The sequence below is a fragment of the Mesoplodon mirus genome (genome assembly GCF_964341445.2).
Source record: "Mesoplodon mirus genome assembly, chromosome: 20".
Classification (NCBI taxonomy): Eukaryota; Metazoa; Chordata; class Mammalia; order Artiodactyla; family Ziphiidae; genus Mesoplodon; species Mesoplodon mirus.
The window spans coordinates 13,911,050-13,935,878 of record NC_138996.1 but is presented as its reverse complement, the minus strand read 5'-3'; the positions used below and the strand labels follow the sequence as shown (position 1 = coordinate 13,935,878).

At 40.6% G+C, this 24,829-nt stretch overlaps 1 protein-coding gene across 3 annotated transcripts in view; it reads left to right on the top strand.

Annotated features, from left to right (window-relative positions):
- UNC5D (unc-5 netrin receptor D) overlaps window positions 1-24,829 on the top strand; it is a gene marked incomplete at its 5' end in the record, with an annotated part of 606,527 nt that overhangs the window by 364,281 nt on the left and 217,417 nt on the right. For all 3 annotated transcript variants that reach the window (XM_082608626.1, XM_082608624.1, XM_082608625.1), the window contains one exon: window positions 23,582-23,685. In XM_082608626.1, coding sequence (XP_082464752.1) covers window positions 23,582-23,685 — 104 coding nt within the window. The remainder of the gene's footprint in view (window positions 1-23,581; window positions 23,686-24,829) is intronic.

Genomic DNA, 24,829 nt, shown 5'->3' with positions numbered 1-24,829 from the left:
ATCTCTTTAGCCTTCTTTAATCCAAATCATTGCTTGGTCTTCCCTTATTGTTCATTACATTGAATTTTTCAAGTGTAAAGTCAGTTATTTTATATAATGTTCCTCACACTGAACATGTAAAAAGGAAATAGCAGTCACCTAGAAGGGACTGCCACTGGTCAGAGAGATCATCGTAATGGTTGTAACTCATTAAATAAGAATCCATGAATCTACACTGGTATATTTTTTAAATGAATATGAAAATAAATGGAGGGAAAGAGACAGCTCTTCCTTACAATAAATGAATAAATGTAGAAGGAATGATGGAAATGGAAAATTATTTAGCATCTATCGTAAAGTTAATTCAGACAAGTGTCATTGGATGCTAAAACCAGTGGCTGAAAGTTTTAGCAGTAACAGGATGTTTACAGGATCGCAGAGTATCTCTTCACAAGATACTAATGAATTACAAAGGGGGAGTTAGTAATTTAGCAGTAGAGAATCCTTCCATATACCACCTTAATCAAGGGGTCACAGTTGACATCACCAGCAATGGGACAAATCCACAAATTACTCCTGATGGGATAGAACAAGAAGATAACATCACTTCAGTGATATTCCTCCCAAATATAGTTCGTCTGTATTTAACCATAGGAAAACATTGGACAAGCCTAAAATGAGGAATATTTTACATAATTGGTCATTTTTTAACTACACACGTCTTTCAAAATGCCAGCCTCGTGTAGGCACACTGCTGGGGTGTTCTGTGGATATAAGAATCCACAAGATAGACAAGCTACATCTTTTTGAAAGTCAGTGGTATTCCCTTTGAGGTCAGTAAAATATAAACATGAACAGAATTATGGAAAAAATTTTTCTTGAATTGTGAAGATGCAACTTGAAACGTCAAAGCCATTTTGTGCATGCCACATCTTTTTAGGCTCCATCTATAAATGCCTTGGGGATATGAATTTATCTTCCTCTGCCAGTGGGGGCACTTCAGTCGAAAGTATGAGTAACACTGAAGTATAAGACTGATTCTATGAACAGAGTAGGGTTATATCTATGGAGTTGGTATAAATTATGCTACTTTTGCCTAACGTGTACACAGTTGAGTACATCAGCCTTAAAGATGAGAACTGCTGGGTAGTAGTGCATTACTTTACAACATATCCTACAGTAGATGATGAAAAAATTCTCCAAATAGTATTCCTTCATGTTATTGATTGCCAGCTATTAGTTACTGAGAAGAATTTGTAGAAATATGGCCACCACCTTTTTAGGAAATCTCAGTTTGTTCAATCTGCCATTCTTGTGAAATAAAGCTTAAACTTCCTGGAAAATGGCCATTTCTCTAAAAACCTCAGTGGAAGTTTAATAGGAAGAGGATATAGATTTTACTTCAATTCAGCTCTCATTTTCTCCACCAAGGAAACCTTCTGACAGATAATATGAGCAGACGATAAGCAAACAAAACAAAACAAAAAAACACAAAACAGAAATACAATGTATCTTTGTTAATCTTTGAGGACGTTTTGAGCCTAGTGATATTATTCTTAACTTAGTTTAATATCCCTCTACCAGGATAAGTAAGGACAAGGGTGTGCATTCTAGAAACTTGTTAAGTGTCAAAGAAATGCTAACTAAGGTGTGGAAGTGCCGGACAGCCATGAATAATTGTCTACATGTTCTAGATAGCATAGCAATAAATAAAATCCCATCCTTTCTTTTGAAGAGTTTATACTCTGGCGAGAGGATAGACTTATCAAACAAGTTTTTTCGAGGGAGCACGGTTAGATAAGCACAGTCTGTTTCAGGAGCTCACCAGAGGTTCAACTTACGGATCCTAAAGGTCTGTGATATACTTCCTGCACTAATTCCTTAGGAAGAAGGAGGGTTAACTTAAAGACCCCATGTTCAGGTTAAGGAGAGAGTTTGAGTTGCAAGCACAGAAAGATGGAACAGTATGGAAAAACTACATGGAACTATGTGGGAAAACAAGGAGATGGAGCTACCCAGGGAGAAGTAGGTCAGATTATAGAGCGTGTTTGAATTCTCTGCTAAGGTTTAGATTTATTCAGGATGTGGTCTAGGGTCACTGAAGTGTCATAGCAGGGTGGTGATGTGGTCATATCTTCAAACCCTCACCCCACCTTCCCATTCAGCCACAGAGATTTAAAGGCAAGTAAAACTCAAGGCAAGGAAGCTTCATGCCAACCTGTGAAACTGCTGATGGGACTTGAACTTCTGCTGGGATGGTATATGTTAAAGGGGAAGGGGCAAATTGGAGATTCCGGGAAGGTGAAATGACAAAGACTGTGTGGCTTCTTGCATGCAGAGGTGAGGAGAATTGAGGTAGGAATTGAGGAATTACCCCACGTTTGGGGCTTTCTTGATTTGGGGCTAAAGTGACTGAATTAATGGTGATTCCATTAAATGAGGCTATGATTAGAGTAGAAGAAACTAGTGTGCAAAACAAGATACTGAGTTCGGTTTTTGATCATGTTATGTGGGAACTACCCATGGAACATTCAACAAACTCTTTTCATCATGCAGTTGTGTTTATGAGCCTAAAGCCCAGGGATCAGCATCAAACATTAGAATTGAAGGTCATTGGCAAGTAGGTGGTCATTAGGATAATAGATCTCCATCAGGAAGACAGGAGGATTTTATCTGAAATACTTAAGATGGTGTCAACTGAAAAAAATACACAACCTAAAAGTTGAGAGTTACATTTTATTCAGCAGACTTTCTGAGGACTTTAGATAAATGCTGAAAAAAGTGTTCTGAAGAGCCAAGGGGGAAGCCAGGATATGTAGAAGTTTTTGCAACAAAAGACCGGGTAGTCGGAACATCAAAGGATTACTGTTAATAAAAAATAACCAGATATATCAAGTTAAGGAATTTAGCGCTTTTCTATGTATGGGAAGATGCAAGAGTCTGGGCTTACTGAAATCATTCCTTTGATATGCACCTCGGCCCTCTGGGGCCAGTATCCTGTGTTTTCTCATCCTGAGTTTCCTTATCCTGAGTTTCCTCAGGTGTACCACTGGGGGTGGCTGCAGCGGCTGACTGCCAGATGTGCTTGGCAGTGGGCAGCCCGTTTGTCTCCATCCTGAGTTCCCTCAGGGCTCACTGTCTGGGCAGCTGTAATGTGATGCCTTGATGGCTGCAACATCCTTTGTTTACTGATATGGCAGGCAATATTTTATTACTCAACGGTTTTCCACACTACACATTTTCTATCCTACCCCCCAGCACCCAAACTGCTGGGGAAGAGAAAGAGCAACAGACCATGAGTAGAATTCTGCATGTGGTTAAGGGGTGGACAGAGGGGAGCCATTAAGAAAATTAAGGAGAAAAAAATGGAAGAGGGACTGGGAGATTGAAGAGAGTGGAGATTTGTTTGAAGGAATAAATGGTCCATGGTGTCAGTGTGATCACCAGGTTAAAGTAAGAAGTGTGGATTGATTTGCTTCCACTGACCGGAGCAAAGCAGTGTAATGAGAGGGTGATCGGAGATAATGGTAGGTCTAGGAATCAGTGGAAGATGAGAAAACAGAGATGGTATGGACACCCCTTTCCAAAAATTTGACAGAAGACAAAAAGTCTAGAGCGCTAGCTGGAGTTAACCATTTGAGGAATGGATGGTATTTTAATACAAGCATGACAATTAGACGGGCTCATGTTTTAAAATGAGAAGGAATAGGAGTGGCAGAAAGAGTGAACAAGTAAAGGTCAGAAGAGCTGGTTTGAGTTCTGGGCTCAACTAACTGTTACTGACCAGGGTTCTTGGCCTCCTCAATCAATAGAAATTGATCAGAGGCCAGACAAGAAATTCAGGCAAGGCTTTACTGGCGCCCCTGCTGCAGCAGTGGGGAGCAAAGGTAAGCGACAGGCTCCCTTGCTTGCTCTCACCAAGCGGGGGGCGAGCTGGTTCCTTCTATGGGGTGAGGGTAGGGGTGGCTTAGTTGGTTTGCCCACCCGTTTGGCGATGTTGAGTGCAGGGGGTATGTGCAGTACCCTGCTTTTGATCCCACCCCTCTGCTTTTGCTCCTGGCTCTTCAGAAGTGGCAGTTGGGTTTTTTTTGGTCTTTTTGTATCTTGTTGTCCATAATTTGCCTCAACTGCACGTGCACATGGTTATTTTTAGTCCCTTATAGTTTCTTTGTATTTTCTTGGTAGAGGAGCTATTTGTCCAGGTGCCGGCACTGCAGCAAAGCCTGTCTCATAATCAGCTTTGTACTCTGTAATAGTATTTCCTAAAACTCGCAGCACAGGTGAAGCATACCAGGAGCTCTTTAAAAATTAAGGTTACTGGGCTTTGCTCAAGACCTGTGGAATCATAATCTCTGGGACTGGGGTCCAGGGATGCTTTTGTGATTTTCCTGTCTTCTGTTTCTTCTCCTTCCCACTGTCCACAATTCAGTTTTCTCTTCAGATTCCTCCTTCTCTTCCCATTTCTAAATATTGTAATACTCTAGGTCTCTCCTTCACGCACAGGTTCTCCCCAGGTGAAATCTCTTACTCCTTGGCTCCAATACTGGCTATATACTGTTTATTCTCAACCTTGACCTTGCACCTCATCTCCGGATGACTTTATTCACTGCCTACCTGATATATCCACTTGGATATCTAGTAGGCATCTCAAACATAATATGTCCCAAAGAGAACTCTCTTGGCTTTCACCCCAGCAGCACTGCTGCAAACCTGTGTTTATTCCCGCCTTTCCCAATTCAGTAATGGCGCCTCAGGGCTCATGACAAGACATAGGTGTCATCCTTGACTCCTCTGTTGCTTTGAGTCACATCCCATCCAGCAACAAGTCCTGCCCCATCTATCTCCAAAACACATCCTGAATTTGCCCACTTCCCTCCATCTGGTTTTTTTCTCTGCTGTGATAATCTCCTCACTGCTTCCACCCTTGCCATCTTAAAATCCATTCTCCAAACAGCAGCCAGAAAGGTTACTTACAAAACAAAAAACAAAAAACAAATCAGATCATGCTGTTCTCTTGGCTGAACTTCTCCCATTGGATTTCCAAACGCCGTGATATTGGCCCCATAGCAATAACCAGCCCCCTCTTACCTTCCCTTGCACCAGAATGCTCCCTGTCACTGTGTCAGCCCTGGTGACTTCTTTTATTACTCAGGTACCCCTGGTTGTCACTACCTCAGAGCCTTTGCCATTCTCTTTTCCTGGAAAGCATCCTCCAGACCTCTGAGTGGTTGGTTTTTACATGTACGCTTTAGTTTCATCTGCATTGTCAGTTAGGTCTCTTTGTAAGATTTCATATGAACTATGGAGCTTGCTACCAAAAAGGTGAACAACTTCTGGCTGGAGTGATCTCTTAGATTCTTCCTGTTCTGGCAAGATTGATTTAAAAGGCCAGGCAAAATGCCGTTCACCTTTCTTCCAGCCACTTGCCATGTGGGCCGAGCAGTAGGCTGAGTGTTAGCTGGTTAGTAGCATATTCCAGCCTTTACGTGCTCAAGACACGTGGCCATGTCTTGTCCTGATCGACTTTCCTGGCCTCAAGGAGACCTGGGGTGAGGGGAGAATCAAAAAGCTAACAATGCAGGATAAAAAATATTTCTTCCTGGGCTTCCCTGGTGGCGCAGTGGTTGAGAGTCTGCCTGCCGATGCAGGGAACACGGGTTCGTGCCCCGGTCCGGGAAGATCCCACATGCCGCAGAGCGGCTAGGCCCGTGAGCCATGGCCGCCGAGCCTGCGCGTCCGGAGCCTGTGCTCTGCAACGGGAGAGGGCACAACGGTGAGAGGCCCGCGTACCACACACACACAAAAAATTTCTTCCTGCTGCTAGGTTGGCTTTTTCTTTTTTACTCTTTCTCCCCTCTTTTTTTTGCCTCCCATCTCTCTGTAGTACTAGTACTGAATTACAGTGAGATGGTGGCTATTGAAAGCTTAAGGTTATTTTTAGGTCATTTCTTTTTAAACTTATTGCTAGTTCACATCCCTCTAATTTCCTGGGGAGGGCTAGGAGGACACCAGGGAAAGTCCAGAATGATTCTTCATGTCTGTGTTCTTAAAATTGTTCTACTGACCATGTAGTTTGTTGGTATTCAAGTGTTCTTCAGGATGCTAAGCTGAAGATAAGCTCTAGGGCTGCTTGTAGGGACGTGGGGTTTAGGCAACACCATAGATGGGGAATCCTGACAGTAGAAATATAAGGAGTGTAACGTTTCTATATACTTCTTGAGAACTGAGTAGACTAGTCTAGTCAGTGGCTCCTCAGACTGCACTTCTTTTTTCTCTCTCCATCAAAAGCACGTTGGTTCAAGACTCATGGTTGCCAAGGGGGAGGTGGTAGGGGAGAGATGGATTGGGAGTTTGGGGTCAACAAGGTCCTACTGTATAGCACAGGAAAGTATATTCAATATCCTGTGGTAAACCATAATGGAAAAGAGTTTTTATTTTTATTTTATTTATTTATTTATTTATTTATCTTACATTTTTATTGGCGTATAATTGCTTTACAATGGTGTGTTAGTTTCTGCTTTATAACAAAGTGAATCAGTTATACATATACATATGTTCCCATATCTCTTCCCTCTTGCGCCTCCCTCCCTCCCACCCTCCCTATCCCACCCCTCCAGGGGGTCACAAAGCACCAAGCTGATCTCCCTGTGCTATGTGGCTGCTTCCCACTAGCTATCTACCTTACGTTTGTTTTTAAAAGAATATATATATGTATATATAATTGAATCACTATGCCGTACAGCAGAAATTAACACAACATTGTAAATCAGCTATACTTAATTAAAAAGCACTTTGGGGGACTTCCCTGGTGGTCCAGTGGTTAAGACTCTGTGCTTCCCCTGCAGGGGACACGGGTTCTGTCTGTGGTTGGGGAACTGAGGTCCCACATGCCATGCGGTGCGGCCAAAGAAAACAAAAACACAACAAAACAAAAAAAGTATTTTGGTTCAGTGGCTATTTCTGAGTTCACCTAAAACTCAATTTTCCTGTTAGAATCACAAGTAGAACAGTAGTATTCTCAAACATACAGAATATGGAACTTCTGAGTATTTTATTTCCATAACTTTCAGTGGAATGTGATGTAAAGATACAGAATGTGAGTTATTAACTTTATTTTAATATGATTTAATACTGTGAAAACAAGGTAGCAGAGAATTCCTATATTTTCACCTAATAATTTTTGTCAAGATGTGCTATTTAGGTCATGCTTCAGCTATTCTTTACGTACTGACATAGCCAGATCAATATAACCAATACACAGAAAGAGCCTTTTATGGAACTTGCAGATAAAGCAACCTTCGAAATCTTTCTACAGGCATGGTTTCGTTACAGCGTCCCCACCCATAGTGCCTGCTGAGGGAAGTGGTGCTGAATGCCTTCTTAAGCATAGGTTGCCATGCTGTGTACCACATATGGCTACTGGCATGTCAACTGGACCAAGAATGCACACCTAGGTGGGTTAACTGCTCATGAGTGTAGACTCAGTGAGACTTGCCCAGGAAGGGTGAAGTGATTGTGTACTTGTGGACTCTTGCTCTTCTGAGTATGGCTTGATCCTAAAAGAGAATCAGTAGTTGATAGAGGCACCAGAAAAGTAAAGACACAAAGAAGCAGGCAGATGACCATGAGATATCAGAAGACATGAGTAAATGCAAGTAACGGATAAGCAGAGGCCATTAAGACAGAACAGAGAGAGAGGCAGTTGGTTAGGAGGGACACAAGTGACAGAAGCAACATGTATGCTAAAAGGACGATGAAATAACCCACTTCAAAGAATTACATTGGCTCTCTTGACCCCCTTGCTTGGCCATGTTACAGTCTCTTTAAGATCTACTTACTTTGTGATCCTTATTGTTTCCTCCAAGCCTGGTGCGCGGCCTTTCTTGGTTTCTCATCAGTCCTGGCCTCAGAATTAGGATTGTCTTCCGAATGTTCAGTTAATCCTCAAATTTTGATGGAATCTGAATGAATTTTTGCATGTCCCTGTAAACAAAAGAAGAAACAAATACAATGGAATGTATTCAGTTGGGAATGACTCGATACAGAGCAGGTTAAATTAGGACTCAAAGCATTTTGTGAGACTGCAGCTATTTCTTCCCACCGTCCTGTGTGTCCCTGCTGCTGGATGCTGTCTTCCCAACCACTGTTGCCTGACACACTGTGCTACTTGTTGTGAAAGGGATAACGATACACCGTGCTAGTTATGAAATGATTTATTGATGACAGCAATTTAACAGCAGAGGAATGGCCGAGCACAGGGGATCTAACAAAGCCCCAGCATTATTTTGTGGCTCACAGAGACAGCCTGGAGGAGACTCTGCACAACAGGACCCACCTGGCATCATCCAGACTCCTTGATGTCCCAATAAACAGAGCCTGCGCGTTGCCTGGCACCAAGGTGGAGTCAGAGGGAACGTGGAAAGGCTCACACAATCCAGCTATGATCAAAGGTGCCCCTCCTTCACTGTTGCTGCCAGATTTACTCAGCAGGAGTTAAGGCTACAGTATTCAGAAATCTTAACAAAGAGCAATCTACAGAGGGATTGGTTCAAGATGGTGGGATAGAAGGAGGTGCTCTCACTCCCTCTTGCGAGAGCACTGGAATCACAACTAACTGCTGAACAGTCATCAATAGGAAGACACTGGAACTCACCAAAAAAGTTACCCCACATCCAAAGACAAAGGAGAAGCCACAATGAGATGGTAGGAGGGGCGCAATAAAAAAAAAAAAATCAGGGCCTCCCTGGTGGCACAGTGGTTGAGAGTCCGCCTGCCGATGCAGGGGATACGGGTTCGTGGCCCGGTCTGGGAGGATCCCATGTGCCGCGGAGCGGCTGGGCCCGTGAGCCATGGCCGCTAAGCCTGTGCGTCCGGAGCCTTGCTCCGCAACGGGAGAGGCCACAACAGTGAGAGGCCCGCGTACAGCAAAAAAAAAAAAAAATCAAATCTCATAACCACTGGGTGGGTGACTCACAAACTGGAGAACAATTATACCACAGAAGCCCACCCACTGGAGTGAAGGTTCTGAGCCCCACATCAAGCTTCCTAACCTGGGGTCTGGCAACAGAAGGAGGAATTCCCAGAGAATCAGACTTTGAAGGCTAGTGGGATTTGATTGACAGGACTGCGGGAAACAGAGACTCCCCTCTTGGAAGGCACACAAAAAGTAGTGTGTGCATTGGGACCCAGGGGAAGGAGCAGTGACTCCATAGGAGACTGAACCAGACCTACCTGCTAGTGTTGGAGGGTCTCCTGCAGAGGCGGTGGGGAGCTGTGTCTCAGCGTGAGGACAGGGACACTGGCAGCAGAAGTTCTGGGAAGTACTCCTTGGCGTGAGCCCTCCCAGAGTCCGCCATTAGCCCCACCAAAGAGCCTGGGTAAGCTCCAGTGCTGGGTCACCTCAGGCCAAACAACCAACAGGGAGGGAACCAACCCCACCCATCAGCAGACAAGTAGATTAAAGTTTTACTGAGCTCTGCTCACCAACAGTCCCTCCCATCAGGAAGCTAGCACAAGCCTCTTAGAGGGAGAGGACTCATATCAATAGAATTAGAAATGGAAAAGGAGAAGTTACAATGGACACTGCAGAAATACAAAGCATCGTTAGAGACTACTATAAGCAATGTCCAATGAAATGGACAACCTGAAAGAAATGGACAAATTCTTAGAAAGGTATAATCTTCCAAGACTGAAGCAGGAAGAAATAGAAAATGTGAACAGACCAATCACAAGTCATGAAATTGAAACTGTGATTAAAAATCTTCTAACAAACAGAAGTCCAGGACCAGATGGCTTCACAGGTGAATTGTATCAAAATTTTCGAGAAGAGCTAATACCCATCCTTCTCAAACTCTTCCAAAAAATTGCAGAGCAGGAAACACTCCCAAACCCATTCTATGAGGCCACCATCACCCTGATACCAAAACAAGACAAAGATACTACAAAAAAAGAAAATTACAGACCAATATCACTGATTAATATACATGCAAAAATCCTCAACAAAATATTAGCAAACAGAATCCAACAACAGGTCAAAAGGATCATACACCATGATCAAGTGGGGTTTATCCCAGGGCTGCAAAGATTCTTCAGTATATATAAATCAATCAATGTGATACACCATATTAACAAATTGAAGAAGAAAAACCATATGATCATCTCAATAGATGCAGAAAAAGCTTTTGACAAAATTCAACACCCATTTATGATAAAAATCTCTCCAGAAAGTGGACATAGAGGGAATGTACCTCAACATAATAAAGGCCATATATGACAAACCCATAGCAAACATCATTTTCAATGGTGAAAAACTGAAACCATTTCCTCTAAGATGGGAACAAGACAAGGATGTCCACTCTTGCCACTATTATTCAACATAATTTTGGAAGTCCTAGCCACAGCAATCAGAGAAGAAGGAATACAAATTGGAAAAGAAGTAAAACTGTCACTGGATATGACATGATACTGTATACAGAGATAATCCTAAAGATGTCACCAGAAAACTACTGGAGCTAATCAATGAATTTGGTAAAGTTGCAGGATACAAAATTAATGTACAGAAATCTCTTGCATTCCTATACACTAACAACAAAAGATCAGAAAGAGAAATTAAGGAAACAATCCCATTCACCGTTGCAACAAAAAGAATACAATACTTAGGAATAAACCTATCTAATGAGGTAAAAGCCCCATACTCAGGAAACTGTAAGACACTGATGAAAGAAATCAAAGATGACACAAACAGATGGAGAGATATACCATTTTCTTGGATTGGAAGAATCAGTATTATGAAAATGACTATATTCCCCGAAGCAATCTATAGATTCAATGCAATCCCTATCAAATTACCACTGGCATTTTTTACAGAACTAGAATAAAAAATCTTAAAATTTGTTCAGAGACACAAAAGACCCAGAATAGCCAAAGCAGTCTTGAGAGGAGAAAATGGAGCTGGAGGAATCAGACTCCCTGACTTCAAATTATACGACAAAGCTACAGTAATCAAGGCAGAATGGTACTGGCACAAAAACAGAAATATATAGATCAATGGAACAGGATAGAAAGCCCAGAGCTAAACCCACGCACATATGGTCACCTTATCTATGACAAAGGAGGCAAGGATATACAATGGAGAAGAGACAGCCTCTTCAATAAGTGGTGCCAGGAAAACTGGACAGCTACATGTAAAAGAATGAAATTAGAACACTCCCTAACACTGTACACAAAAATAAACTCAAAATAGATTAAAGAACTACATGTAAGGGCAGACAGTATAAAACTCTTAGAGGAAAACATAGGCAGAACACTCTGTGACATAAATCACAGCAAAATCCTTTTTGACCCACCTCCTAGAGAAATGAAAATAAAAACAAAAATAAACAAATGGGACCTAATGAAATTTAAAAAGCTTTTGCACAGCAAAGGAAACCATAAAAAAGATGAAATGATAACCCTCAGAATGGGAGAAAATATTTGCAAACAAAGCAACTGACAAAGGATTAACCTACAAAATATACAAGCAGCTCATGCAGCTCAATATCAAAAAAACAAACAACCCAATCCAAAAGTGGGCAAAAGACCTAAATAGACATTTCTCCAAAGAAGATATACAGATTGCCAACAAACACATGAAAGGTTGCTCAACATCACTAATCATTAGAGAAATGCAAATCAAAACTACAATGAAGTATCACCTCCCACCAGTTAGAATGGGTATCAGAAAATCTACGAACAACAAATGCTGGAGAGGGTGTGGAGAAAAGGGAACCCTCTTGCACTGTGGGTGGGAATGTAAATTGATACAGCCACTATGGAGAACAGTATGGAGGTTCCTTAAGAAACTAAAATTAGAATTACCGTATGAGCCAGCAATCCCACTGCTGGGCATATACCCAGAGAAAACCATAATTCAAAAAGAGTCATGTACCACAATGTTCATTGCAGCTCTATTTACAATAGCCAGGTCATGGAAACAGCCTAAATGCCCATCGACAGAGTAATAGATAAAGAAGATGTGGTACATGTATACAATGGAATATTACTCAGCCATAAAAAGGAACAGAATTGGGTCCTTTGTAGAGATGTGGATGGCCTAGAGAGTATCATACAGAATGAAGTAAGTCAGAAAGAAAAACAAGTATTGTATATTAATGCATATATGTGGAATTTAGAAAAATGATACAGATGAACTGGTTTACCAGGGAGAAAGAGAGACACAGATGTAGAGAATAAATGTATGGACACCAAGAGGGGAATACGGTGGGAGGCGGGTGGTGGTGGGATGAATTGGGAGATTGGGATTGACATATATGCATAAAATAAAATTCAAAAAAAAAACTGGGATTCTCCTAATCCAGAAGAAAAAAAATCTACATGTGGAATTGTCCTTCATTCCTTCAAAGAGACAACGACCTCAGCACTGGAGGATCCACAGCAAAGCCATGAAGTGAGAGCTACGAGCAGCCTGGCATCAACAGGGATTAGTGGGTCAAGCAGCGGGCAGAATTCATAGACGTAAGCGAGGCAGAGGTTTTAAGCCAGGCTGGCAAGAGGAGCATCAGTAAAGGCACCAAATACGAGGAGATTATCACCAAGGAAAGCACTGACTTGACAGAAAGCCTTTTATATGCGTCCTTTGGGAACTGAAGTTAGGAGCGGAGTCCTCAGATTGTAACCATCTGGGGCTGGAGGATTTAGGCAGAACCAAATGGGGGCATCAAGCCTTGACTTTCCTTTTGTTGGCATCCAGCTGTTCTGCATTTGAACCAGCCCTTTTATTACAACAAGTGATCTGTATTTGGCTGAGTTACAAATTCCTTTATGTATGAAAAATGTGGTCTGTTATTCCTTTAGTAATATATGGCTGGGAAGGTTTTGACCCTGATTTGAATACCAGTGTATTTGAGCACGAGTGGGACGTTGTGCCATCCTCCTGCAATCTTAACAAAGGACTATGACTATGAAAAAAAATGCCCATGATTTTTCACTGGCTGATTTGGTTTGAATGAGTAAATTATTTTTATTTCATTGCATTAACTGCCAGAACATTGAATGAGCCGATAACTCCCTGGTGTTTCTGAGCTGCAAAAAACTATTATTTGGAATTGAATTTTTATTGATTTTCTTGTGCTACAATGACTTTTCTAACATAGTAGCATGAAAGGAAAATGAGAAAAAGGCCAAATAGGGAATAGGGTGAGGAAAGGGAGGCTGCTGCTTCCCATGGTCTGGCCCCAGATGGACTCCATAGTGGCAGGTACTGCCACTGCTTTTGGTTGATCCTGTTGCTGATTATATGATTTACAGATTAGCCCAAATATCTGGCTTTATCACCTTCCCCTCCTCTTGCTATCTGCTTTGTTTCTAGTCGTCATGTGCCTCGCTGGCATTCTGCTGTGGAACTGAACAGGGGGACGGGGTGGAGAGGGAGAAGAAGCAAACAGAATAATGCTCCAAATTGGTCAGTGTTGATGATTGTTAGTATCATTCATACTAGCAATGGAGATGAGAATGAATAAGTGTTACTTTAACATCACTGTAGTACATTTATCTATTGGTGTCTTTGCTTCTCCTAGTCATTTTAACTATTGGAGACTTAGTTGTATATTGGTTTATTATAATCGTTCAGATGAGCCGAAATGGAAACTCACTGATTTATTCATTCTTTCAACGAATATTTATTAAGTGACTACTGTATACCCTTCCAGGTACTAGAGGAAAGGCAATGAACAAAACAGATGAAAGATTTTTTTCTCATGTGCAGAGATTTCCCATACGTAAAATCAAAGAAGACTATCTTAGCACTTACTAAAGATTGAAAAATATAGTTCTTCTTGCTTCCTTTAATAGACATCGTAGGAGTGAATCTTGATATAATAAAATGAAACAAAATGTACTTCTTCCGTGGATTCTGATTCAGTTTCGTCTAGTTTAGAGACTCTTGACAACTTGTAGGAAAAGGGTTTTTTTGGGGGACATTATTTTTTCTGGCTATAAAAGTAATCCACATTCATCACAGAAAATTTTAGAAAATACAGAAACAGATGCAGAAGATACTGAATATACCCATATTCATACAGTAGCAAATCTTTGAAATGTTGAGTGATTTCTCTTTAGGGCTTTTCCTATGACATATGTATAGTATAGTAATCCCATACCAGTTGCTATTTAAAATTTTTTAAATCTTCAATCTTGATGTGTATGTATGCAGTTTGGTTCAGTTCCCTTATACAGAATAATGTGAAATTATTACTTTTCTTCTTTCCATAGACCACGTGAGCATAAGTGAGATCGGAAGGTGGAAATCTATTTATATTCCACCCTCTCAATATATATGAATAGAAGACCAAGTCTAATAAAAGAGTGTCCTTATGTGATGTGATAACTTATGGAAAGAGGTAGCTAGGCAAGCATTTTGCATAGACTTACAAGAAAGAAACGAGAGCCTCTATATGCAAAAAAAAAAAAAAAAAATTTTAAAGCCAGTAAAACCCGATTGAAACAGTAAATGAGGTATAGAGAGATAAAGATTCTTATCAAGTCAAGGTGCTAATAAGTGGCAGACCAAGAATTCAAACAAATACAGGCATACCTCATTTTATTGTGGTTCGCTTTATTGCAGGTACTGCGTTTTTTACAAATTGAAGGTTTCTGGCAGCCCTGTGTTGAGCAAGTCTATCAGTGTCATTTTTCCAGCAGCATTTTCTCACTTTGTGTCTCTATGTCACATTTTGGAAAATCTCACAGTTCTTCAAACTTTTTCATTATATTCATTATGGTAATCTGTGTAGTGATCTTTGATGTCACTGTTGTAATTGTTTTGGGGTGCCATGAAGCACGCCCATGTAAAATGGTGAACTTAATCAGTAAATTTTGTGTGTGTTCTCACTGCTCCACCAACCAGCTGTTCCCCCATCTCTCTTCCTCTCCTTGAGTCTCCTTATTCCCTGAGACACAATGATATTGAAATTAGGCCAATTAAAAAACCCTACCATGGCCTCTAAGTGTTCAAGTGAAAGGAAGAGTTGCACATAACTCACTTTAAATCAAAAGCTAGAAATGATTAAGCTTAGTGAGGAAGGCATGCTGAAAGCTGAGATAAGCCAAAAGCTAGGCCTTTTGCATTAAACAGTTAGCCAAGTCGTGAATGCAAAGGAAAAGTTCTGGAAGGAAGTTAAAACTACTTCAGTGAAAACACAAATGATAAGAAGCAAAACAGCCTTATGACTGATGTGGAGAACGTTCGAATGGTGCGGATAGACAATCAAACCAGAGGTAACATTCCCTTAAGTCTAAGCCTAATCCAGAGCAAGGCCCTACCTCTTTTCAATTCTGTGAAGGCTGAGAGAGGCAAGGACGCTGCAGAAGACAAGTTTGAAGTAGCAGAGGTTCACTCATGAGGTATAAGGAAAGAAGGGTATTTTCAGAACATAGGTGAAGCAGCAAGTGCTCAGGTAGAAGCTGTAGCAGGTTATCCAGAAGATCCAGCTGAGATAATTAATGAGGGAGGCTATTGTAAACAACAGATTTTCAGTGTAGACGAAACAGCCTTCTAGTGGATTTGAAAATTTTAAGTGGTTTTTATTGTCCACCGCCAGATTTTCTTTTTAAATCATAACTCAGATACTTAATTCATTACTTTGTCTTCTCATTAGTTAGTTTATGTAAAAAGGTAATGTTTTCAGAAAGGGTATGTGGCTGCCTATAATTTCTTGAAATTATCATGTCTGAGACTATATTGTTATTAGTTTGCTCATGAATAATAACTTATTTGGGAATGGAAAATTAGTACCCATGCTTTTTCACTAAAAAACAAAAACATAGATTTGGTTACATAATTATACTCTGGTATTTGCTAATACAGGGAAAAGTTTCCGTTGTAGCCTGCTTTTTGTTTCATTGTCAGTTCTTTATTTCAAATTTTATTTCTTCATCGAGCTTTATGGAGAAGATATATTTGACAGATACCATTGTGTAACTTTAAGGACCACAGTGTGATGATTTGATATATATTTATATTGAGAAAGGAGGACCACACTAATGTTAATTAACAATACCCATCACCTCACACAGTTTTATATGTATAGTAGTGAGAACATTTAAAATTTACTCTCAATAAATTTCGCATATACAATACAGTACTGTTAACTATATCCACTGTGCTGTACGTTAGGTCCCCAGAACTTATTCATCTTATGACTTGAAGTTTTATCCTTTAACCACCATCTTCCATTTCCCTCACCCCTCAACCCCTGGCAACCAACAATCTACTCCTTGTTTCTTTGAGTTGAGCCTTTTTAGATTTCACATATGTGGAATCATACATGATATGCTTCATCTATGTGAGATCATGCAGTATTTGTCTTGATCTGATTTATTTCACTTAGCGTGTGTGTGCATGTGTGTATCATATTTTATTCATCTGTTCATCCATCTGTGGACACTTAGGTCATTTCCATATCATTGTAAGTGATGCGGCAATGAACACGGGGGTGTAGGTATGTCTTCTAGATAGTGATTTTGTTTCCTTTGGATACATATGCAGGAATGGAATTGCTGGATCATATGGTGGTTATTTGTTTTTTAATTTTAGGAACTTCCATACTGCTTTCCATAGTGGCTGCACCAATTTACATTCCCACCAACAGTGCACAATGTTCCCTTTTCTCTACATCCTCATCAAAACTTAACTCTTATCCTTTTGATATTGGCCATTCTAACAGGAGTGAGGTGATATCTCACTGTGGATTTTATTTTTGCATTTCTCTGATGATTAGTGATGTTGAACACCTTCTCATGTACCTATTGGCCATTTGTATATCTTCTTTGGAAAAATGTCTATTCAAGTCCTTTGCCTGTTTTTTAAATTGGATTGTTTGATTTTTTTTGCTACTGAGTTTAATGAGTTCCATATATATTTTGTATAGGAACACCTTATCATGTAAATGGTTTCACAATATCTCCTCCCATTCCTTAGGTTGGCATTCACTTTGTTGATCATTTCTTTGCTGCACAGAAACTTTTTAATTTGTTATAGTCGTACTTGTTTATTTTTCTCTTTTGCTGCTCGTGCTTTTGGTGTTATATCCGAAAAAAGTATTGTCCAGAAACTTCTTTTTTTTCCTGTTTTCCTCTAGGAGTTTCACAGTTTCAGGCTTTATATTCAAGTCTTTGATCCATTTCAAGTTAACTTTTCTGTGTAGTATAAGGGCAGAGTTCTTCTCTTTCACATTTCATTCTTTCACGTGTGCATATATCCAGTTTGTCCAGCACCACTATTGAAGAGACCATCCTTTCCCTGTTTGGTATACTTGTATCCCTTATCAAACATTGAACCATACCTATGAGGTTTTATTTCTGGGTTCTCGATTCTGTTTCATTGATCTATTTGTCTGTATTTATACCTATACCATACTGTGTTGATGACTACTGCTTTGTAGTATAGTGTGAAATCAGGAAATGCAGTGCCTCCCGCTTTGTTCTTTTTCAGGATTGTTTTGGCTCTTCAGGGTCTTCTGTGGTTCCATGCTGAGTTTAGGATTTTTGTTCTGTTTCTGTGAAAATGACATTGGGATTCTGATAGGGGTTGCATTGAATTGGCTTTGGATAATATGGACATTTTAACAATATTAATTCTTTCAATATGTGAAATTTTTAGTTACTTCTGTTTATTTACTGTAAAATACTTGTAAAATTATTTTTACAATTTTTAAAAATTTTGTTAATTCAAACTTTCAACTATGATATATCCAGGGACTTTTTTTTCTTTTCAAAATTATTTTGCCTTGTATGCAATGAGCTCGTTTGTAAACTGAAGTTGGTTTGTTTTCCAGCTTGGAGAAGACATTGTTACCATTATTAAATTAATTATCATTTATTTTCTTTGAGCTTGTTGTCTCCTTCTAAATTTCCAATGATATTTAAATCATATTTCTCTATCTCAACATTATCTTTTGTTATTTATTTCATCTTTTTTTCTGGTAAATTCATTATCATTTTATCATTTTCCTCTTAGCTCATTTATTCAACTTGTATTTATTAAGAACCTTCCCTGTATCAACTGGTTAGTAGGCACTGGGACTGTAAAGATGAACATCTCAGACATAAAACCCACATTCATCGCACTGATGATCTAGTGAGGAAAACAGATATGGAGTAAGCAATTATTAGAGCCCTACTAGAGGACATTTCTTTTTTTAAAAAATAAATTTATTTTATTATTTATGGATTGATTTTTGGCTGCGTTGGGTCTTTGTTGCTGTACGTGGGCTTTCTCTAGTTGCGGCGAGCAGGGGCTACTCTTCGTTGTGGTGTGCGGGCTTCTCATTGCAGTGGTTTCACTTGTTGCAGAGCACTGGCTCTAGGCGCACGGGCTTCAGTAGTTGTGGCACGTGGGCTCATTAGTTGTGGCTCATGGGCTCTAGAGCGCAGGCTCAGTAGTTGTGGTGCACGGGCTTAGTTGCTCAGCTGCATGTGGGATCCTCCTGGACCAGGGCTCGAACCCGTGTCCCCTGCATTGGCAGGCGGATTCTTAACCACTGCACCACCAGGGAAGTCCCTAGAGGACGTTACTTAAACTGGGTTTTGCTGGATGCTAAGCCATTGCCTTCTATCTCGAAAACCACTGGTTTGTAATTTGTGAAGCTAAGGCTGGGACTTCCTTGCCAGATCCCGGCTCCCTGTAAGGTTCCACCAATAGGGGGTGCCACAGGAGACTGGACAGTGAAATAGGGAGGAAGGCTACTTCTTTCTGTTAATTTTCTGTCTTTGTCACCATCATCCCAGCAGAGTTTCTTTATCTTAGAAGTGGCAGCTTCTTCTTGTTTCGCACTTATTTTTTTTTAAGTACTTCCAGATCCAGCTTTATTATGCTCTCCCTCTCCATCCCCTTCCCCCAAGAGATGCCAGCACCAGTCTGGTGGACAGTCTTTCTTCAGAGGTCTAGGTCTCCATGCCTTGGGTCCCTCTTCCAAGTTCCTGAGGTGCCAGCACCAAAACCCAGTGCCCTCTCCTTGGAGAACCGAGCCATCTCCAAGCTTCAAAGTTCTATAACCCCAACCTCTTCCCTTCGTTCCCCCATTCCCCATCCTTAGGGTGGGACCAGTTCCTAGCAGTTCCCCCTTTTGCCTTTTTAGTCCTTCAACTTGTTTTTTTTTTGCGGTACGTGGGCCTCTCACTGCTGTGGCCTCTCCCATTGTGGAGCACAGGCTCCGGACGTGCAGGCTCAGCGGCCATGGCTCACGGGCCCAGCCGCTCCGCGGTATGTGGGATCTTCCCGGACCAGGGCAGGAACCCGTGTCCCCTGCATCGGCAGGCGGACTCTCAACCACTGTGCCACCCGGGAAGCCCCCTTCAATTTTTACATTAATATTTTCTATTAAAACATCTGGTATGCTTTCTGTTTTCCTGCCTGGATTCTGACTGATAAACCTGTCTTCTGTTTCACTAGTTCAGTTTTCAGCAGTCTTCAATATGCTGTCTACCATCTCCATTATATATATATATATATATATATATACATATATATATATATATATATATAAACACACACACACATATATATACACACATATATGTATATATATATACATATATATATATTTCTAATTCAGCAGTTATGTTGTTTTTTTCTTCCTGCATAGTGGTAGTTTTCTTGATCTCAGATGTTATCCTATTTATAAATCCCTACTCTAGATTCTCAGTTACTATTTCCTTTTGATTTTAAAGAACTTAAATTAGAAGTTATCTAAAAATGCCTCTTGTTTCCCGTCTTAGAGGAAGCCATTTAATTTCAGTTCTATGGTTTGTCTCCTTCATTTGTAGCATAATTCTTTTTATATGGCTGGGGATGTTTTTCCTACTATTAGAAGTTACACAGGTTCCTATCTGAATCTTTCAAGCCTTGGAACTAACATAGGTGATAAAAGTATCTAGTTTGCCAATTCAGAAACTAATTAGGTTGGGAATTCCCTGGTGGTCTGGTGGTTAGGACTCTGCAGTTCCCGTGCCAGGGGCCCGGGTTCAATCCCTGGTCAGGGAACTAAGATCCCACAAGTCGTGCGGCGTGGCCAAAAAAAAAAAAAAAAAAAGAGGGGGAGAAACTAATTAGGTTGGGTAACCTATTGTGAGAATCGTAGGTAGAATGGAAAGCATTTCCTTTTGTGTCTAAGAATTTATCTCCATAATTTTTACTATTTTCAGTAGCTTTCTGGAATTTGTCTGGTGTGTTTGCCCTCCTTGGGAATCAAAAATGCCAGTGTTCCTGCCACTAGTATTAGGCACAGGCCAGGACTCAGTGTCACTTGGGTTTCTCATTTGGTGTGATATCTAGTGTGTGGTGGGCTGCCTATGATGAGTTGGATCCATATATATGACACCCCAGTTGTTGCCTGACCCCCTACTCTACTGCCTTTAATCTTTGTATCTCCACATTTAGAAGTGTCCATATACTTCTTGTTGGAACCCTTCAATGGTGATTGCAAATGTCAGTTGGGAAGATCAAGAAGTTATGTGGGTCCTTTCTTCAATCTGACCCTGGCTGTATGATATCTACTAGAAATTTCTCAAAGCTTCTTGTTTATAGACTATACCCTTTCCTACATCCCAGTGTCAGTATGGGGTTTTCCTTCTTTATAGACATATTTGCTTAGCTAGTTCATTGAGCAGGTGGGAATGGGGAGGAAAAACGACTTCACTCTAGTTTTTCATCAGCCAATGTAGTTACTGTAGGGGAGTGTGGAAGTACCCGAAAACTATACATTTTGTTACCTTTTCCATTTCTAGTGAGCAAAGAAAGGAAACAGAAGATAAAATAGAAATAGTGTAAGACAAAATAGAAATTCATGCTATTCATTTTCTGTGCTTCATTTGGTTGAATGCAGATTATTTGGTGTTGTCAAAACTGCAGTCATCATGTAGCAACACTGGGTAAGACTTCCTTTAGAAAACAAAGCAATCAAAGAAAAGAAAAACATGGCAAACAAACCAAACAAAATGAACCACAAAAACACAACCCTTTCTTTCCATTAACAAACTGATGTGTCACGTAAGAGTCACTCACACTCTACAATAGATTCATTTCAGTATAGAGTCATCCCCCTTATCTGTGGTTTTAGTTACCCATGGTCAACCTTACTCTGAAAATATTAAATGGAAAATTCCAGAAATAATTCATAAGTTTTAAGTCACATGCCATTCTGAGAAGCATGATGAAATCTCATGCCATCCAACTCCATCCTGCCCAGGACGAGAATCATCCCTTTGTCCAGAGTAAACCGCCCATTAATCTCTTAGGAACCATCTCGGTTATCACATCAACTGTCCTGGTATCACAGTACTTGAGTTCAAGTAACCCTCCTTTTAATTGATAATGGCCCCAAAGTGCAAGGGTGGTAATGCTGGAAATTCGTATATGTCAAACAGGTGCTGGAAAGTGCTTTCTTTAAGTGAAAAAGTGAAAGTTCTTGACTTTAAAAAGAAAGAAAAAATTGTATGCTGAGGTTGCTAAGATCTATCGTAAGCACAAATCTTCTGTCCGTGACATTGTGAGAAGGAAAAAGAAATTCATGCCAGTTTTGCCGTCATACCCCATAATGGCCAGAATACATGATGAGTCCTTAGTTAAGGTGGAGAATCATTAAATTCGTACAATAAGATATTTTGAGAGAGATTACATTCACATAACTTTTATCACAGTATATTGTTTTAATTGTTCTATTTTATTAGTGGTATTGTTGATCTCTTACTGTGCCTAATTTATAAATTGAACTTTATCATAGGTATGTGTGCATAGGACTAAACAGTATATATAGGATTTGGTGCTATCTGTGGTTTCAGGCATCCACTGGGGTTCTTGGAATGGATCCTCCATGGATAAAGGGGGGTTACTATAGTCCTGATGAATATATTAGTCATACAGAAAGAGGATTTCTGACTCAAGGATCCCTTGGGGGAGAGCAAAGGAGAATTTGTGGTCACATTTTGCAGGAAATGTGAGATTTTTCATCCTGAGGATTATTCACATTTTCATCACTTGTAGTTTTGTCATCAGTTATGTGAACTTCCTCACACTTGAGAGTCAGAAATTCTGAATCGTAAAGGCTGTGGCAATTCACAGATCTCCAGTAGAAGGAAGCTTGGCTTTACAATTTGGTGGACAGCAGAGAGATGGGAAAATAGATCCTGCCACCTGCCTACAGTGTGAGTCCTTATAAGATCCTTTGCTTCAAATATACTCCTGAAGATCTCCGAATAGACAGCTCTACTGACAGAAGACGTCAGTTGCCTCTGGGAGGGAAAACATTAATAGTAAAATTCTGAAGAAAGTGAATACATGGATTGCTGTGCTTTTTATTCATGGCATGTTTTTGACTTGCTAAAAGCAAGTTTAATGTATTTATACAACTTATAAAGATGTAACTGATTCTGAAGCTCTGCTCTTTACAGAGAACATATTTCATGTTATTGTAGCACTAAAGAAAATTAAATCAATAAATCCACAGCCTGTAATTTGAGATCCTCGATTGAAGAAAAATACATTGTCCGGGAGGGAGGGGGGAATCTTCGAAAGACTAGTAAAACTGTCTTTGCTCCACCATCCCAGGCCTTCAAGTGCCAGTGGGAATTAAGCTCGTGCTGTAAAATTATCGAAGTGTTGTTATGACACCTCAAAAAGAAGCAAAGGCCAACTCCCACTCTTATTAATGAAGCATATGCTTAAGTGGAAAGCTGTGCAAATGATGCTCTTTCTCTCTTTCGAACTGTCCCTGTATCCTTTTCCCTGAGAAAGCTTTGCTGGTGAGCAGTCAGATACTGATGTCCAGACACTTGGTGAATTTTTCCCCATCACCGGCACTAATATTCTCCGTGACCACTGGCAAGCCAATTAACCTGTCCAAGTGTCACCCTTCCATGTGTAAAAGGTTAATAGTGCAGCTTGTTTGCAAAGAGCCTGGAGCCTTCCATGAAACGCACTACATGGATACCCAGCATTGCCGTTGGACTGGAGGGCGTTGTGTTTTTTAATTATATGTTTGGTTGGATAGGTTATAGATTTTGTTGTGGTTGAATGTTGCCTCTTCTCCCTGGTTACAAATAAAAGACTAATAGGTAATCTCACTCTATTACCATCTTCTAGAGCTCCCTAGAGGGTTAAGGGAATGGCAGAGGTTACAGGTTAATAATGCATTCTTTAGTTAATAAAAAAAAAAAATCACGTGCATCTCAACTGCATAATAGCTGTGGATGGCAATTTATTAGGCCAAGTGCTTTATCAGATACTAAGTAGGTAATGCTGGCAAAGACTCATGAGATAATGAGATTTTTTTCTTTCCCTGCTCCCCCAGTAAATCTTTTACCCTTCACCTCAATATAGAGCATTAGGGACAGTTTTATTAAGATTTCTTTCTTAACAAAAATGCTTGTGAATGTTTAGGAACCCCTGAAACCAGTGACTTGTGTGTGTATCTAGGTTGTGACGTTCAGCTCACAACTGAAGCTGATAATAATAATAATCTTTAAAAAAAGATTATTTTATAATCTTTGGAGCAAATGTGGATCCTACTGGCCCCAGAGCAAAGTGTCTTACCTTTCATGTTCTTTGCAGATTTACGGAAAAACTTCGAGCAAGACCCGCAGGGAAGGGAGGTTCCCATCGAAGGCATGATCGTGCTGCACTGCCGCCCGCCTGAGGGAGTTCCTGCTGCCGAGGTAAGACCAGGCCTGTTCCCAAGAGGGAGGGCCCGAGTCCTGTGTGCTACAGGTGATGAGAGCCAGCCTGGGTATGGCCTTGTTGCTGCCCGGCCCCAACTGCTAAAGATGGTGAAGAGACTGATGGAAATAAGTTGGAAGAGGAAATTGTCTCTCCTCTAATTTCTTGTTGACACAAGCTCTTGCTAGGCAGCCCGGGTAGGATTTGTTCTGTGCCTTTGCCTTTGGGGACCTCAGTGGTACAGGCAGCATCTTCTGTGTCCTCCATCTGACCTTGGCTTCTGGATCAATCTAACAGGCAAATTCACGTGAAAAAGTGCAGAGAGAGAAGGAGGTCAGGCCCTAGTGCCAAGTTTCATGGGTGTCTGCACTGACTCATCCTTTATTTGCTTACGGGACAAACATTCCAGGAGTATCTGTTGGGTTTTAGGTGCTGCGCTGGCATGAGGGGTATAAGAAGTGTTGAAGTCACAGGTCTCTGATCAGTTGTCCATTGTTCCCAGTGAGGCGGCAGGAATCCAGAGTCCCTGTGGGTTTTGCTCCTTGTTTTCTAGAAACTTCTATCATATGGTTCGAATATAATTATCAGTAATAACACATTGTGGTAGTAGAGATGGTGTCCTTTCAGTCACTATTAAAAGAGGTTCTGATGGATTAGTAATATGGTTATTAAGGCCGTATTGCACAGGGGTACTCAGAAGTATAAAGAATGCTTGGTAGAATCCTGTGTTTGTAAATGTAGGCCTCAGTCAAGCAGGAGATAGGCCCAGCTGTGGCTTCTCTCTGAGAAGCTAGGAAACTGGCCTAAGAGCCGTGGTTTAGTCACTGAGAAGTAGAGATATTTAAAAAACAAAAAACAACATAAAAGGATCCTTTGCCTCGCCTTTTAGCAAACATTGCTCTGGGATTTTGCATTTGGAAGGACAAAGGAGTGCAAAGTATCAAGGGGAATGAAAAAACATGCACACTCGCCAATCTAGCAGGAAGCCTGCAGGGTGGACACTATTCCAAGCTCAAATGCTTCCCCGAAATGAAGTAAACGGACTTGAAAATTAAAGTGAACATTCCATGCATGATGTGAAATGATGAGAAAGGAAAATGCTTATTTTTAGATTTGTATTGGGTTGGCCAAAAAGTTCGTTTG